Genomic DNA, 16,283 nt, shown 5'->3' with positions numbered 1-16,283 from the left:
TCAAGCAATTTCATCTACTAATTTGTGATTATGTTGTTCTTTCAGGGACAAAGATTTGAATTCACCACTGGATTAGCGTTTCATCGTCACACTCCTTATCAGCACGTATTTCACGAATCCATTCCATTCATATTCTCGAATGACCAGCCAATCAAAGGCCACGCGTAAACGGCTTTGGGCCAATCAGAGAGCGGTGCTCCTCCGTTGCCTCGGCAACTGTTATGACGTCGCTAGAGTATCCCGCCCATCAATGTGTGTGTGTTCAAAACCTTAGGACTAGGAGGACTCTCGCAGCCATTACAATACACTGTATTCAAGCTGAGCGCTACGCGGTTTAAGGGACTAGTCTATTATTCGCTCATTTTCTTTGTTTAATTGTCAGTTTTATTAAACTCAAGTTGTACTTCAAAGACCATACAATTGTCTATTTTCCAAACAGTCGTATATGTAAATATAGGCAGGAGGCAGCGTTGCGCCGACGTGCGACGCGTCGCATTCACTGGAGACACGCGAAAACTGCTTATTCCTCTTGTCCCACGCAAACATTTCAACGCCTTTATTTAGTTAACCAAGAAGATTTAGATTGAAGAGACTTGCTTCGATTTAGATGGCAAGCTTCCCAGATTTTGTCAACGAAAATGAAATAGGTGAGTTTTTGGATTCTTTGCCACTGCTTTGAATGGGGGCGGGTCTTGATTTAGTTAAGTTTAAACGCGTCTTCCTTTTGAAACGTGTGTATTCCGTGTGTATAATATATTATATATTGCGTATTTACATTTGTGCAGCTATGAATTGGAGTAACGTTAACGTTACTCATTTCAGTGTGTCGTGTCTAGGCTATATCATATTAATGATAGCACTCACACAAACGTATTACGTTTATTAAAATGACGGAAAAACATTGGCCGTTACTTAAAATATTCAGTTGTTGTTTCTTGAGCCCAATGTCCACACACCCAGATTGCGTCGACAGTAACCCTCCCCCACCGCTAGACACTCACAATGACTCACCATCACCAGCGAGTCACCATGTGAGCTAACTGTTACACGTTTACGTATAAACTTAACATTTCAGGAGAAATAACAATTGTATGTTACTTGTGTTTTTTTAATTCTAATATCCTTGGCGAATTCATATAGTGTCTAGTATCTATTCAGTTTGTCACTATGTTCCCAGTCACTATCCTGGTAGAGACAAGTAACTATTTTATTGTTGCTGGTAAGAAATTGCTAATGTCACTGAATTCTGCAGGATTTGTGGTTCAGACATTAACATTAATGACACTGAAATTGTTAAATATTTACTATTGTAACAAGTACTAGAATCTAATGAATAGTTACTAGTGAATTAACTATTGGATTGCTTACTAGATGATACTAGATTAAATAAAGGAATTTAAATTTAAAGGGATGGTTTGCCCAAAAATGAAAATTCGGTCAACATTGGCTTTCTTTCGTCTGTGGAGCATAAAAATATATTTTGCGAAAAAAGAAAAGAAAAGTTTTTGTCCGTACATTGGAAGTCAATGGTAACCAAAACTGTTTGGTTACAAACATATTTTTTGAAAGGCATGCATGACACATGGAATGACACATGGGTAAGTAAACCCATTTTTTTTTTTTTTTTGAATAGGTTTTTAATTCGCAAAAGTAGGTGAAAATGCAGTTAAAATATAACTAGAATTCACACATTTTGCTGTAACACATTAAATATTTTGGCCTGGTTTCACAGACAGGGCTTAGATTAAGCCAGGATTAGCCCTTAATTCAATAAGGACATTTAAGTGACTTTTACAAAACATAGCCTACATTTAGAAAAAACATTACTGGTGTTCATCTTGAGACAACAATGGCACTAACACATTTAAAGATATATCAGTGCAAGTTGCTTTCAGTTAAACCAGCTCAAACATGCATTTTAGTCTTAAGCCTTGTCTCTGTAACCAGGGGCATGTTTAATAAAAAGTTTTAAAGGCTTAAAATGTGCTCTGTGTTTTAAAGGCTTAAACTGTGCTTTCTGTTGCAACAGGTAAAGCTAAGTTCATCGGGGAACTCATACCTCCAGTTGCTCCCTTTGACCAGAAGTCTGGACGGGAGACTTGGACTGTAGCTTTTGCACCTGATGGTTCTTACTTTGCTTGGTCTCAAGGGCATCGAATAGTGAGACTTGTACCATGGAAAAATTGCTTAGCCAGCTTGTGAGTATACACACTGATCTCTTTGTTTCCCTCTATGGTGATTTGTTACAATACAGCTTGTTTGTTGATGGACTGACAAAGGCAGTCTACGCGTGTGCTGGTTGTCTGGTCTGGTCCTCTGGGCTTTCACATGGTGGCTACACCACAGTGGTGCCCAGTGTTTGGGCCTGTTTAGCATTCAGTAGCACAGCATAGGTCATCTCACCTTACCCTGTGGTTTTTAGAGACCACTGCCAACCAGCCTTTGTCCTGTTCTGAATGTGAAGTCCTCATTATGAGGTTCACATCATTGTCCTTTGGCTGCATGCCTTGAACTAAGCAATTTTTGGGGCTGTTTCTTTTCTTTTTCTCTTTGCCAATATGAATGTAAATAGAGTTGGCTGCAAAATGATCTATCCTAACTTTTCTTTCTGCAGTCACTATATTAAATGTTATTCTGCATTTCTGGGAAAAGAAGGTATATTGTGCTTTTATTACAGAATTGTTGTGCTCATGCTAGTAGCCTTCATAAAAACACCAAAAATACACACAGGGTAAAATTTTAACAGAGAATTTACAATAGTTTGAAGTAAAACAAACAGTTTTTTTTATGTTGTCTCCATAAAAGAGAAGTATGGTATTGTAAAACATTTTTCAGTCGTTGTACATTTAAGTGTAGTAACTTTATTAGTAGTTGTACACACAAAGGACAATATGTGGCAGCTGTTAAATGAATTAGCCTAAGTTTAGTTAGGAATGGTTATTACTGAACTAAAATTCAGAAACGATAAGGAGAAATGCATTTGCAGTCAGGGTTATTATAGTTAACTAAAACCATTTAAAAAAATTGTCAACTGAAATAAAATAAAGAACTTATTTCAGCTAGTTGCCTAGGCACCACTGCTATTTTTTGTTTAGTTGAACTTGATGCACTAAAATAACAAATAAAAAAAAAGGATAAAAACATAGGAGTGAGTAATGACAGAGTTTTCATTTTTGAGTGACAGTTCCTTTAATGCTAAAGCAGAAACCATTAAAAGCTTGAGTGGACACGTGGCAGGCATTATCTGTTTCAGGTCTGCAGCGCCTGCTATGTATTCACATAATAACCTCTTGTAATGATTCCAGTACCTCACACTTGTTGAGTTTCATGAACAAGAGCTTGTAGATTTGGGTAAGGGACGTTAAATGGGTCAAAGTTGATGCAACACTTCTGTAATCTCTTAAGCTGCCTGGGAGTTTACCCAGTGTTCAAATATTCCTGAGAGTTAAAACGTTAAGCTTATTTCAACAGATGACGTACTAGATAACCTTTTTAAAAAGTAAAACATCCTCTTGCTGTTCTTAATTTATCAAAGAGAATTTGTTGTCAGTTTACATCAAGCAGAGGAGACATGATTCTCATACCAACAACACACAGCAATATTTTTTTCCCTCTTTCCCTAACTCTAGTTCTGTAAGGAAGGAAGATCGGTCGAGCTGTGCAGGTCCTCAACGACTCTCCCGGCAGAACAGTGAGGGCAGTCTGCTGCCAGGCGAGCCCAGAGAGCACACTATCGACTGTGGTGACATTGTGTGGGGCCTGGCCTTTGGCTCTTCTGTTCCCGAGAAGCAGAGTCGCTGCGTTAATATCGAATGGCACCGGTTCAAGTTCGGACAGGACCAGTTGCTGCTTGCCACCGGTCTCAACAATGGCCGTATCAAAATCTGGGACGTCTATACAGGTGAGGTTCCTCTCGGTGTGTCAGACTCAAGCATCACAGGCTAATCTACTGTGTTAATCAGTTTAAGCAACTGGAAAATTTGTATTAGTGAGGTTGCAGGTCATTCAGCATTAACAATTGTCCAGGTGACTTTGTTTACAGAATCCTAACAATTAATACTATTAAACAGAGGTAGGTTAATGTGTTTATTAATCATCGAGTTGTTGTTGTGGTTTTTTGATGTTTCAGTGCTACTGAGTTAATGTGTTTTAGAAATCACAGTCCACCCATTCTCTCCCCTCTTAACACTTCTCTATGCCCACTTCCTGTTTTTCATTTTCCCAACAGATGCGTGTGTGCGCACGTGTGTAAGAGAGAGGGGAGGTGGTGGTTATATAAGGTGCTGACATGATCTTAATCGTACTTCCATCAATGTTTTCCAAATGTGTCTCTTGTATACACCTCCTGACAATTTATTTTTATTTGTATGCAGTCGCCAGTCAGTAATAAATTATTTTTAGTACATATTTGCTCAGCCTTTGAGGTCCTCTGTTCCCTTTCACAATAAATCTCTCTACTTTATGAACCTTTGAACCGCTTCGCCATTCGTTCCTTGGCCACAGAGTTTCTGCTTTTGTGCCTCTGATCAGTTTTCACAGTTCTAATGATCATAACGTGTAAATCTGCTATCGGAAAACCTAAAACTAAGAGGTAGTTGTTGACTTCAGGAAAAACTGGCAGCTCTTCGAAGTTATACAATTAATTTTCGCTCAGCTGCAAAATGTATTAATAGGTGGGCAGGTCCTGTACAGACATTGCCATTGGTTGTTCTGAGGGGATAGAGATGTTTTCTTCAGTTGATGACTCCACCTCCCTTCTAGCTAAACCAGCAATGTCATAAATTTACCCAGCAGACTTGTTCTTTTCGGGTGCGAGACTCCTCCTCCAGCAGCCTTTATATATTTTTCCCCTTTTTGAAAACATGCTGGAAATCTGATAGCAGTGTATTGTAAAGTATCTTGACAGGATTTGTGCCACATATACCCGTCATTCACATAGCTAAGTGAATGTATGTTATCACGTTTGACAGGTTGCAAATATACCCTGTTGCTAAGCCCCAATTATATTTCCAGAAATACATGTGAAAGATTTGTTATTGTAGGTGCAACTAATTGTAGGGATTTAATGTGGATTAGTCTGGCAGGTGTCAGTGATTGTACTTCCATATGCCTCAAGGCAATTCAATACTGTTCACAAAGAAAGAGCTTAATCCGGTGTATAACCTACTGTATTTCTGAGACGCCTTGGGAAATGCCTTTTTGACTCCTGCATAAGTGTAAAGCCACAAGCATAATCCTTCTCTCTTTGATTCTTAAGAAGACAAAATATTTTCTAAAAAGTGAAATGAAATTTGTGTGAAATGCAGCTCCCAAGATATTAATATTGATGCAGTTTGAATCGATTAGCCTGGACTTTGTGCTTTAGTGTTTATCCTCAGTTTTGTTTTCTTGTGTAAAGGAAAGCTATTGCTGAACCTGATGGACCACACAGACATTGTGCGGGACCTGACGTTTGCCCCAGATGGGAGTTTAGTGCTGGTTTCTGCATCGAGAGACAAGACCCTACGTGTGTGGGACCTCAAAGATGACGGTGAGTAACAAATGTTGATTTTTGTTTGAGTAATTTGGCACATTGGAATAATTTGTTCTGTAAAATGGCACAACTTTTTAAGTTCTTTACATATTAATATTAACAGGCTACGGCTATTTGGTGTAACCCCAAACTGAAAAGTCTTTGCAGTAGAAGTTTCCTACACGGCAACCTGCTTTGTTTTTATTTTCATCTGATCTCCATGGAGTCCATCACACATACTTGCTCAAGTCTGCATGTGCACACTCACTCAAAGATTCTGGCACTTGGGCTGGGGGGGGGTTAGATGGAAAATAATTAAATGTCAAGCCCAAAGGAATGCTTGCTGATATTTTCTCTTTCTTGCAAAATCCTAGGACAAACTTGCTTTTAAAATAGGATCAGATTAATCTTATTTATATGCTGGAAACTGTGAGATAAAATGGAGCTCACTGCATTTGCAAACAGTTTTTTCTTTAACAGTTTTTTGCTATGAAATAATATGATAACCAACTAAAAATTTGAACAGAAAGCTAGCTAAAGCTATTGCTATACCCTTAACACTCTAAATTGTTTGTCTAATAGGTAACATGGTGAAAGTACTCCGTGGTCATCAAAACTGGGTCTACTGCAGTGCTTTCTCACCTGATTCATCGGTCCTTTGTTCCGTAGGCGCAGGCAAAGCGGTATGTTTTGCAGTTCTTTCCTCCTCTTTATTACTTGTTTGGTGTGTTTCTCTCTGTTAATAGTCCAATCAATGAGTGCTAAATGAATCTTTATATCATCACAATGCTCAGTGCCATAACCTGCTTCTATAAACCCTGCTTGTAGTTTTGATTTCTGGTTTGTTGTTGTTCAAACAAATGGGTGCCTGATTATTATGCACATGTTGATAGAAATGCAAAAAGCTCACAATTCTCCTCCACTCCATTATTCCATTAATAACATGCTAATACATGCTAAGACATGCACGATATACATCCCTTTTAAAAAAACAATTTGAATAATATATAATGACAGTAGTAATGATTTTTCCCATGTACATACTAGTTATATTAACTCTGTTATCAACTGGCATCAAGAACATAACAAGCGCTTAAAAGTGTGGGGTCAGTAAAAAAAAAAGTTTTTTAAAGAAATATTTACTTTTATTCAGCAAGATGCATTAAATTGTGACAGTAAAGATAAAGTGACATTAAAGACTGGATTAATGGTGCTGAAAATTCAGCTTTGCCATCAAAGGAATAAAATGGATTTTAAGATATATTAATATAGAAGCGATTATTTTTTTATTTTTTTATCAAATAAATGCAGCCTTGGTGAGCATAAGAGACTTCTTTTAAGAATGTTAAAAAAAATCTTACCAGTCCCAAACTTTTGAACAGTAAATTACATAGAATGACATAGTTGTCATGCTGGTTGCATGTGAAAGCCCTTAAAGGCACAACAAGCAAAGTTTGCCAGCCGTCAATAAGACGTCTCTGAAACCAGGACGAGTCTTTCTGGATCCTATTTAACTCTCCTCCCATGAACAGGCTGCAGTGGTTGAACTTTACGGTTGTGTGTGTCCATAAGTGTCTTGCTTTCCCTGTCCCAGGTGGTGGCAGAGCTCTGTGTTTGAGTGATTTTGAGGGAAGCGCCGCGCTGACATATAGAGCAGCCGGTGCGGACCACGCGGGGCACGGCTGCCATCGCGGCCCCCGTTGGACGCTCATGTGCCCGTGCCCACGCCCCAGGGGCTTCCATGCTCCTGCCCACAAGGGCTTCCTGTACGTAGGTTCTGCTCCATGTCTGTCTACCTCCCGCTGTCACAGTTCTCACTTCTTTTACCTTGTCTCTCAAAAGAGTTGACAGTGAGATCCCCCTCCTCTCCTACCCCCTACTTCCCTTCCTAATTTCCTTCCATCTCTATATATCCAGTAGCATTCCTATCATCTCCACATTTACCCTAAAGCAGGAGATCTAGGCATTGTGTCTGCTGTATGTGTACACAAGCCAGCCAGTAGAGCCCCTTCCTACTCATTAGTGCCTTTGTTAACTGAACTCACTACACCCTTGAGTCGCAACGCTCAGCCGCTGGTCAATTTTTCTGTACGTAATGCCTAGTCAGATGTTTTTGTAATGGGGTTAATAGTTGAGGGGGGGATTTGGAGCATTGTTTGTATGTGTGAGCAATGAAAGGGCTCCTTGTGCCTCAACAGGCTGCCTGCATATTGATTATGTCAGTCTAATGTGGAATTGCTCTGATTGAGAAAACGGGTTACGCAAATGTATCATTCCCAGTTGCGTCAAGCCACCAGAAGCAAGACCTGTGGGTACTTTCCATGCTGGTTGCTAATTGCTATTTGAAAGCACATTTTGTTTTCCATTTGTGAATAACCTAATTTATCATGTTCTCAAAGCAGAGTCTGTTTCAATGATGTTGAAACAGTAGTTAAAATTGCACTAGTACAACTTCCAAAAAAGGCTGTAATGTTTCTTCTATGTGCAAGATATCTGGCTTGGCTTAGTCTTGAATGCAGTAGTCATGGACCCTGAAGCCCTTTCATCTCACATTGCAAAGTTAGAGAAAATGGGACATTAGCCTTGTGTACGCACCGTTGTAGTTTCTACACCAGCACCAAAATGTTTATATTGCAAATAGCTATTGAATTATATGTACACTTTTGCTCAAGTGCAATGTCTGTAGCTTATGAAAAATAAAAAATAATATTTCCTTAATATTAATAACCATAAAGGAAGCTTGACTACTTGGCACTCAGAAATACGCTGTTAAGGTGTGGTCACATTAGTGAAATGTTGTGGTAAAAAAAGGTTTTCTTGTCTATTGTCAAATCAAGCAGCTTTCTATTTCTGTTGTTTTTTAACCTGTTGTGGAATCTATAGCCGCGTTTCCACCGAAATGACCTGGAACAGTTTGTCCCAGGAACTTTTTTTCCCCCAGATCTGTTGCTAGCCGCGTTTCCACCGCGATCTAAAGTACCGTGAAGAGTAGGCAAATAGTCCGGTGACGTAGGACTGTGCGCAACTTTACAGTTCGCACTGGATTTCATCCTCTGAATTTAAGCTTAATAAAGCCTGAACCTCGTCGTCGGTCCATCTGTCATATTTTTTTAAACTCCATTGTTGATTCGAATAGCAGACGACTGTTACTGCACTCACCGTAACAGATGGTGGTTGAATAAAATGCTGCGTGGAGTCAACCAATCAAAATACGGCATGAACTCAACCAATCAGCATGTTCAGCGCCCAAGTCCCACCCCTGAAAGTTCCTGACCTTTGAAAAAGTACTACCTCGCGAGTAGGGGCTTTCGGAGGGGGAAATATTTACCCAGAACTTCATTTAGACCCTGGTTCCTGCGGTGTAAACACACTGAGTACCACCCAAAAATCCCTAGTTCCTGGGTAAAGTTCCTGCGGTGGAAACGCAGCTTAAGCGAGAATCTTTCGCCCACACTCGATTTCCCGATTGCATGAATTCCTAATAAAATTACTATATTTCGTTCATGAAAATTTACCAACAGCATGTGACCACACCTTTACACTTTCTTAAATCGTGATAATTTCTAAAGTCATAAAATTGTGCTGGAGCAAAATAAGCACTAGAAAGTTATAAGCACTAGAAACTCATGGTTGATTCATTAGTAGAGTTTGCAGTTGTGACGTGTCTGTATTGTGTGTTTGCCAAAGGCGTCAACCTTTTGGCCATCAAATGTTCTCTTCTTTTGCAGTATCTGTGTCTCTTCGTAGGCCTCCGCCGGCGCGGTGCAAGCCTATTGTAAACTCAAGTGAACTAAAACTGAAAGGGGATGCCAGTGGAGTAACATTATGTTACCTTAAGTTACTACTTATTTGTATATTTTTTTTAAATTTCCACATTATGTAGTAATTCTTGGAAAAATGTTTTAAATATAATTTGATATGTATGTGTTTCAATGCACATTTGTAGCTTACATTTTAATTTTGCAAAATTGAGCTGTGATGTTATTTCTTTATTAAGTCTTGCTAGAGATTGACATTTGTGCAACTAAGCCTTGCTGTTTCATTGGCATGTGCTACTTTTTACTGGGTTTGGTTTTTAGCGCTTAAGATTTTGCTTAAATGACACTGAGCACATTTTGATCTTGCTGTTTAATTTTAATTAATTCTTTTTGAATTCTTTGTCTCTGATCTGTGTGGAAAACACAGTTGGCTATAACACGTTTCTTCCATTGCAGGTCTTCCTGTGGGACATGGATAAGTATACTCTGATCCGAAAGCTGGAGGGCCATCATAACGACGTGGTGTCCTGCGAGTTCTCTCCTGACGGGGCCTTGCTGGCTACCGCCTCCTACGACACTCGTATCATAGTGTGGGACCCTCACACAGCCACTGTTCTGTTCGAGCTGGGGTATGTCACTTGCTTCCCCACCTTTTCCTTTCTAAACTTCTGCTTGGTGTGGTCATGTTGTTTGACTGATTTCTTGTCTTCCCTTCAGGCATCTCTTCCCTCCTCCCTCCCCCATATTTGCAGGAGGAGCAAATGATCGATGGGTTCGCTCCGTTGCCTTTTGTCACGACGGTCGTCACATTGCCAGCGTCACCGATGACAGGTGAGATCATGCAAGTCGTTGTTTATTTGCTCTTAAATACTCGATAGTTCGTTTGCAGTTAGTAGCCTGCATTAAGCGACGGGGTCAGGAAGGAGTGTGTGATTTGTAGCAGGGCCTCTTTCTGGGAAAGATCACATGCCTCTCATATGACATCCATTAATCACTATGAGGCGCCCAGTTAGCCTTCGGTGCGCCTCCTGCCGATTCTGGGTGGAGGCGTCTCTCTTGTACTGAGAGAATGAATGCATTTGTGCTCTACAAAATGGCGGAGAAAGAACGTTACATTAATTAATGTATGATTTATTTTGTTTTTAGATTACAGTTCACTTATGCTCACCGAGGCAACTTATGCTTCCTTTGGTCAAAAATACAGTAAAATATTAATATTGTGAAATATTATAATATTAGATGTTTATTTTATTTCAAAATGTAATTTGGCAAAGCTGCATTTTCAGCATAATTTCTCCAGTCTTCAGTGTCACGTGATCCTTCAGAAATCATTCTAATATGCTGATTTGATTGCTGAATAAAAGTATTAATTTCTTTTAAAGAAATTTACTGACCCCAAAGTTTTGTCTAATTTTATACTATCCTTAATTGAAATGTCATACTTTGAGTTTTATGCTTTGTATGCTTTAAAATTACATTTGCAAGACAATGCAAACCACAGTTGTGAATAAAAGTCAACGCGTATTTACATTTTTCAGGCTGGTGCGTTTCTGGAGCATCGGTGAGAAGAGTCCACAAGCCATCGGCCCTCTCACTAATGGCCTCTGTTGTGCCTTTTCTACTGACGGAAGTGTTTTAGCTGCTGGGTATGAATCTGTTCCACTGTTTGATGGATCGTGTTACTACATAAATTATTAAATATGTGTCTTGCCTTTCTAACTGTTCGGTTTTGGTATGATACCAAAAATAACTTGCAGCAAACCGGTTCTGCAGCTTTCTTTGTATATTAATTTTATTTCGACTGGCTGTCACATGCGGGGGTGTAAACCCTCAAACTTTTCTGCATGGCTGCAATCTGACAGTTCAATTGACTAGTACTGTACTAACACAGCAAGACCCAGTTTGATCATGATGTACTAAAACAGTAGAATGTTTCAATGGCAAGTCGAATACACTTAAATCCTTCTGTTCGTCTTCTTGCAGGTCTCGTGATGGCAGTGTGCATTTCTGGGCTTCCCCACACAGCATTGCGAGCCTTCAGCACCTGTGCCGTATGACCCTGCGGCGAGTCATGCCCACCCAGCAGGTTTATACGCTTCCCATTCCTTTCTCCATGCAAGACTACCTGGCCTACAAGACACTATAACATGGAACGCAAACCACGGCACTCTGTGAAACCAAGGAATACGTTTTCTTTCTTCAAAGATAAAAATATGTTTTTCAGCTCATACAGACCCCCTGAAGTAGGTGAGGTCAGGTCTTTTTGTATTTATTTATTTTTTTTATTTTGAAAATGTACTTTTTCTAGTTGCAGGTATATTTCAGTACTTTTTATTTGTTGAGATTGTTTTCTTTCTTTCTTTTTTTTTCTATGCCCATATCAGGTAGTGGCCTTCACAGACAGCCTTAATATATCAGCGGACCACGTTTTGTCCTTTTGATTTGCGATTCTTTTTTTTTCATCTGGCACAACTTGTACATGTCTTTAGAGTTGCTAAGATGGGTGAAAGTGGTGCTTTCTTTGCCTCAGTTCAAGGTATTCCTCCACTGAGTTTAAAGCAATGTGACGGGGGATTGTCTCCCAAATGTTCTGCAGTGTTTTCTTTTTTCGTGCTGGCTATGAGAAGGATTGAAGGGAAGTGACAATGTGAAAGTGTGTATGAATACGTGCTTGTGTTAGATGGAGCTGAGTTTTGGTTGTTCAGGGACACAGGCAGTGCCTCCCCTTTACGTGCCTCTTTGGAGAAAATAAACTCATCCACACGCTTATGCTGCTTCAGTAGTGGCCTTATGTTCATCGTCACAAACCTAAAACTATAGTAATGCATGGGCTAATTTGTTTCCTCCAGAAACTGTATATTTTTTACCTGTACAGAGATTTGTAAAGGCACGTTTTTGTTGAGTGTATGTGTATATATATACATATGTTTGTATAAATGTATATATGTAGCTCCAATTTTTTTCCTTCACTTTATAATGCTTGTGTTGAAAGTCTGCCGTACATGGTCTTTTCTCTTGGTTTGTAGGGGAATGACACAAGTTTGCTTTGAGGAGAGACTGCCTGCTAGTTTGAGATGTTACCAAACTAGTAGTGAAACTGATGCCACACTATTGATTTCTCATTCCATTTGCTGTATCTCCTATTATTTAAATATGGCACTTTAACCGTGCTTGGGACCCGGCCCGACACATTGCCTCGTCCTGACCGTTATCTCCCAACTCACAATCAAACCTCAGTCTTTTCATCCTTCGGCATTCTAGATGAATAGCCATGTGTGTTTTGTGGAGATGGTTTTGTGTGTCTCATCTACCCCTCGTTTTGAGAAACTGGTCATTTTGGGGGTCTTAGATTATTGGATGTCCTGGAGCAAAATGGAATTATTCGGTTTGTTTGTATATGCACGTGACCCTGCCTGTCAATCAGTTGGTCTTATTTAAGAATGTGGGAATCAGAATGTGCCGCAGTCAAGCAGTCTTGGCAATAGAAATGTGTTGAAAAAGCTGATGCCAAAGATCCCCTTGGGTTCTTATTGATGTGAGAGTCAGTTTTATCTTTCCCTCTCCCTCATTTATGGCTGAAACTTGAAAGTCTTTATGTATGTCTGTTATTCTGCTTGGGTGTATGAAGAATGCTGATGTTCAACAGATTGGGTTTTCTTTAGACAAATTCTTATAAAGTAACTCTAGAAAGGATACATTAGATGCACTTCAGTGTTCCGACAACATTTTTAGAATTGCAGTTTTTTTGGGGGGGGTATTTTTCAATCATTAATGAACATTAATGAATATTATAGAGATGCTTTGTAACTAGTTAATTTGTCCATCTGTTTCAGACAGAATACCTAATCCTGTGTTCACCAGGAGCAAGTGAATTTGTCAACAAAAGTAATTTTACCAGACTGTACTTTTCTTTCTTTCATTTTTTTTTGGGGATTGTTGTTGAAATAAAGTATTTTACATCATTTTGTTGTCTTGAAGCAGTTTTTAGAAAGTTTTAATATTTAATGTATTAAATATAATTTATGTATTTATAAAAAGGAATCTTTTAAGTTTTTTTATTTAATGTATTCCAGTGAAGCTGAATTTACAGCAGCCAGTATCAGTATTGCATGTCTTTTATTTTCAGAAATCATTCTAATAGTGCTGATTTTATGCTAAAGAAAAAAATCTTATCAATGTTGAAATCCGTTGTGCTGCTTAATATTTATGTAAAAACTTTCCAGGATTCTTTGAAAATGCATTTTAAAAGAACGGCATTTACGTTTGTTACATTATAAACGTCTTTATTAATCAATTTAATAAAGTATTTTAAAAAAAACTAAATCCACATATATATATAATACATATTAATATGTGTGTATTTTATATATCTATCTATAAATTACAGAAACGTCTGTCTGTCTGTCTGTCTGTCTGTCTGTGTGTGTGTGTGTGTGTCTGTTCCTCGCATATCTCTCGAACCGTTAGTCCGATTGATTTCAAACTCGACAGGTGTCTCGCTACGGGCACGAGTAAGTGCAGTGCCAAGTTTGACATTGTTTGGATGACAAATGCAAAAGATATCGTTAAATATATCATTTTTAAAAGGTTGTGGTTTAAAAATAAACATTCTGACACTAGAGAGTTGTATCGGTCAAAGAAGCCCCAAGAAGGTTGTGGTTTAAAAATAAACATTCTGACAATCTGTCAGCTACACTGTTTACTTCTGAATATTAGAGTTTGGTTCCAAAACGTGATAAATCCATTTTGATTAATTTGAGTAAAAATGTGTTTGTTTGTTTTTTACCAAGAAAGTGGCAAGATGAAAACCACTATTTTCTGTTTCAAACTTTCACATAGCATCTTTAGGTTATAATATCATAAAAAATTCAAATCCAGATTTGGATTTTCAAAGATTTATTATAAAAACTGATTATTTTTCCCCAAAAATGCAATAAATTCATGACACTTTTTTCTTCAAAATGCTATCATATTGAAACTGTTGAAATCAGCCGTTGCTAAGAAATATCTCCTGAACTTTTTTGACGGCGATCAGCTCACAAAAACTGATTTTGCACGGGCACTTTGCACTGCTCCCTGAATCGCGACGTGCTTATTCATTTGTGGATGTTAACTGAATCTATATGTCAGCTATGCTGTTTACTTATGAATATTATATTTCATTCTGGTGCGCTTAACGTTAATCGCTATTGTGTAATAGTAGCCTATGCTATTCACCAACTAAACATATCCTATTCAATGCGTTCACAGTCTCTTTCACGGGCATCATTTGTAGTAGCCTATTCACAAACTGTTTGCTCAAAAATAGCGTTTTCTCGGAGTTCACTGTGTGCTTTCTACCATGCACAAATAAAAATGTCACTGAACTTTTGCTGTGTAATTGTAACAATGAGCATTCAATCACACCAAACCAACAATTACTAAAAACACACACAAGAACTGATTTTGCACGGGTATTTTGCACTAGTCTATCTATAAATTACAGGAACGTCTGTCTGTCTGTCTGTCTGTCTGTTAACCGCATATCTCTCGAACTGTTAGTCCAATGGATTTCAAACTTGACGGGTGTCTCGCCACGGGCACGAGTAAGTGCAGTGCCAAGTTTGACGTTGTTTGGATGAGAAATGCTAAAGATATCGGTAAATATATCATTTTTAAAAGGTTGTGGTTTAGAAATAAACAATCTGACATTAGAGGGTTGTATCGGTCAAAGAAGCCCCAAGAAGGTTGTGGTTTAAAAATAAACATTCTGACAATCTGTCAGCTACACTGTTTACTTCTGAATATTATAGTCTGGTTCCAAAATGTGATAAATCCATTTTGATTAATTTGAGTAAAATGTGTTTTCTTTACCAAGAAACCAACAATTACTAAAAACACACACAAAAACTGATTCTGCACGGGCACTTTGCACTGCTCCCTGAATCGACACGCTTATTCATTTGTGGATGTAAACTGAATCTATATGTTAGCTATGCTGTTTACTTCTGAATATTATATTTCATTCTGGTGCGCTTAACGTTATCGCTACTGTGTAATAGTAGCCTATGCTATTCACCAACTAAACATATCCTATTCAATGCGTTCACAGTCTCTTTCACGGGCATCATTTGTAGTTGCCTTTTCACAAACTGTTTGCTCAAGCATAGCGTTTTCTCAGAGTTCACTGTGTGCTTTCTACCATGCACAAATAAAAATGTCACTGAACTTTTGCTGTGTAATTGTAACAATGAGCATTAAATCACACCAAACCAACAATTACTAAAAACACACACAAAAACTGATTTTGCACGGGCATTTTGCACTAGTAATTGCAAATTTATTTATAATTGAATATTTATATAGTAGTATTATAACTGAAAAATGTTATGCATAAAAAGCAAGAAAAAAAAAGTTTGAATTAGGAGCCAGGGGTTGGACGCTCCCTGTTCAGTGGGACATCAGACCCTGTTGGTGCCTGTACAAACAAGAATCACTGTGAGATTTCACAGCTGTGCTAATATTCCCAGGCTCCTTTACAAAGAGCATTCAACCTTAAAACTGCTGCAGTTAGATATGGAATGATCACTTTAATTGGTGACCTATTCATTCAAAACAGTTTTTTTAAAGAAATAATATAATTTCTTGAGATTACATAACACAAAGTGTGGAAATTTACTGAACAGCTTTAGTGTTTTTAGACTGTCCAAAAGGCATGAAAGGTCGTTATCGGGTTTATTATTGACTAGCACCGGTAATGCTATCGGGTTAAATATTAAGACCTTCTGCCAATAAAAGCAAAGCTTCAAAGAGACAAAATCAGTACAGCACGTTTCACATTACGGCCTGGAATATGAGGCCAGATCAATCTCAACATTTTCTTGTGTTTATCAGCTTGTTTTTTGTATGTTGCAACCTCTCTGGAGTGGCTCAACTTCCAGATGTTTCCATAGCATAAAGCATATGAGACACAAAGACATTTTAATGGCCCTGAGAAGGAAAAAATATTCCATGTTTTCTGTGATTGCTACAAG

The 16,283-nt window shown here is 38.4% G+C and overlaps 1 protein-coding gene across 1 annotated transcript; it reads left to right on the top strand.

Moving 5' to 3' along the window:
* Window positions 1-261: 261 nt before the first annotated feature.
* wsb1 (WD repeat and SOCS box containing 1) lies at window positions 262-13,232 on the top strand. Its single transcript, XM_084418944.1, has 9 exons — window positions 262-647; window positions 2,030-2,198; window positions 3,630-3,901; window positions 5,399-5,530; window positions 6,095-6,195; window positions 9,727-9,899; window positions 9,988-10,101; window positions 10,809-10,916; window positions 11,254-13,232. Exons 1-9 carry the CDS (start codon window positions 608-610, stop codon window positions 11,414-11,416), a joined length of 1,272 nt encoding a protein of 423 aa, XP_084275070.1. The 5' UTR covers window positions 262-607; the 3' UTR covers window positions 11,417-13,232.
* Window positions 13,233-16,283: the final 3,051 nt, after the last annotated feature.

Source organism: Rutilus rutilus, assembly GCF_951802725.1.
Source record: "Rutilus rutilus genome assembly, chromosome: 9".
Taxonomy (NCBI): Eukaryota; Metazoa; Chordata; class Actinopteri; order Cypriniformes; family Leuciscidae; genus Rutilus; species Rutilus rutilus.
This window is presented reverse-complemented; position numbering and strand designations above follow the sequence as displayed.

Coding starts and splice junctions, on each gene's coding strand:
- wsb1 (XM_084418944.1), top strand. CDS start 608: ATGGCAAGCTTCCCAGATTTTGTCAACGAAAATGAAATAG. Junction 6,196..9,726: donor CCGTAGGCGCAGGCAAAGCG/GTATGTTTTGCA, acceptor CTTCCATTGCAG/GTCTTCCTGTGGGACATGGA. Junction 10,102..10,808: donor GCCAGCGTCACCGATGACAG/GTGAGATCATGC, acceptor TACATTTTTCAG/GCTGGTGCGTTTCTGGAGCA.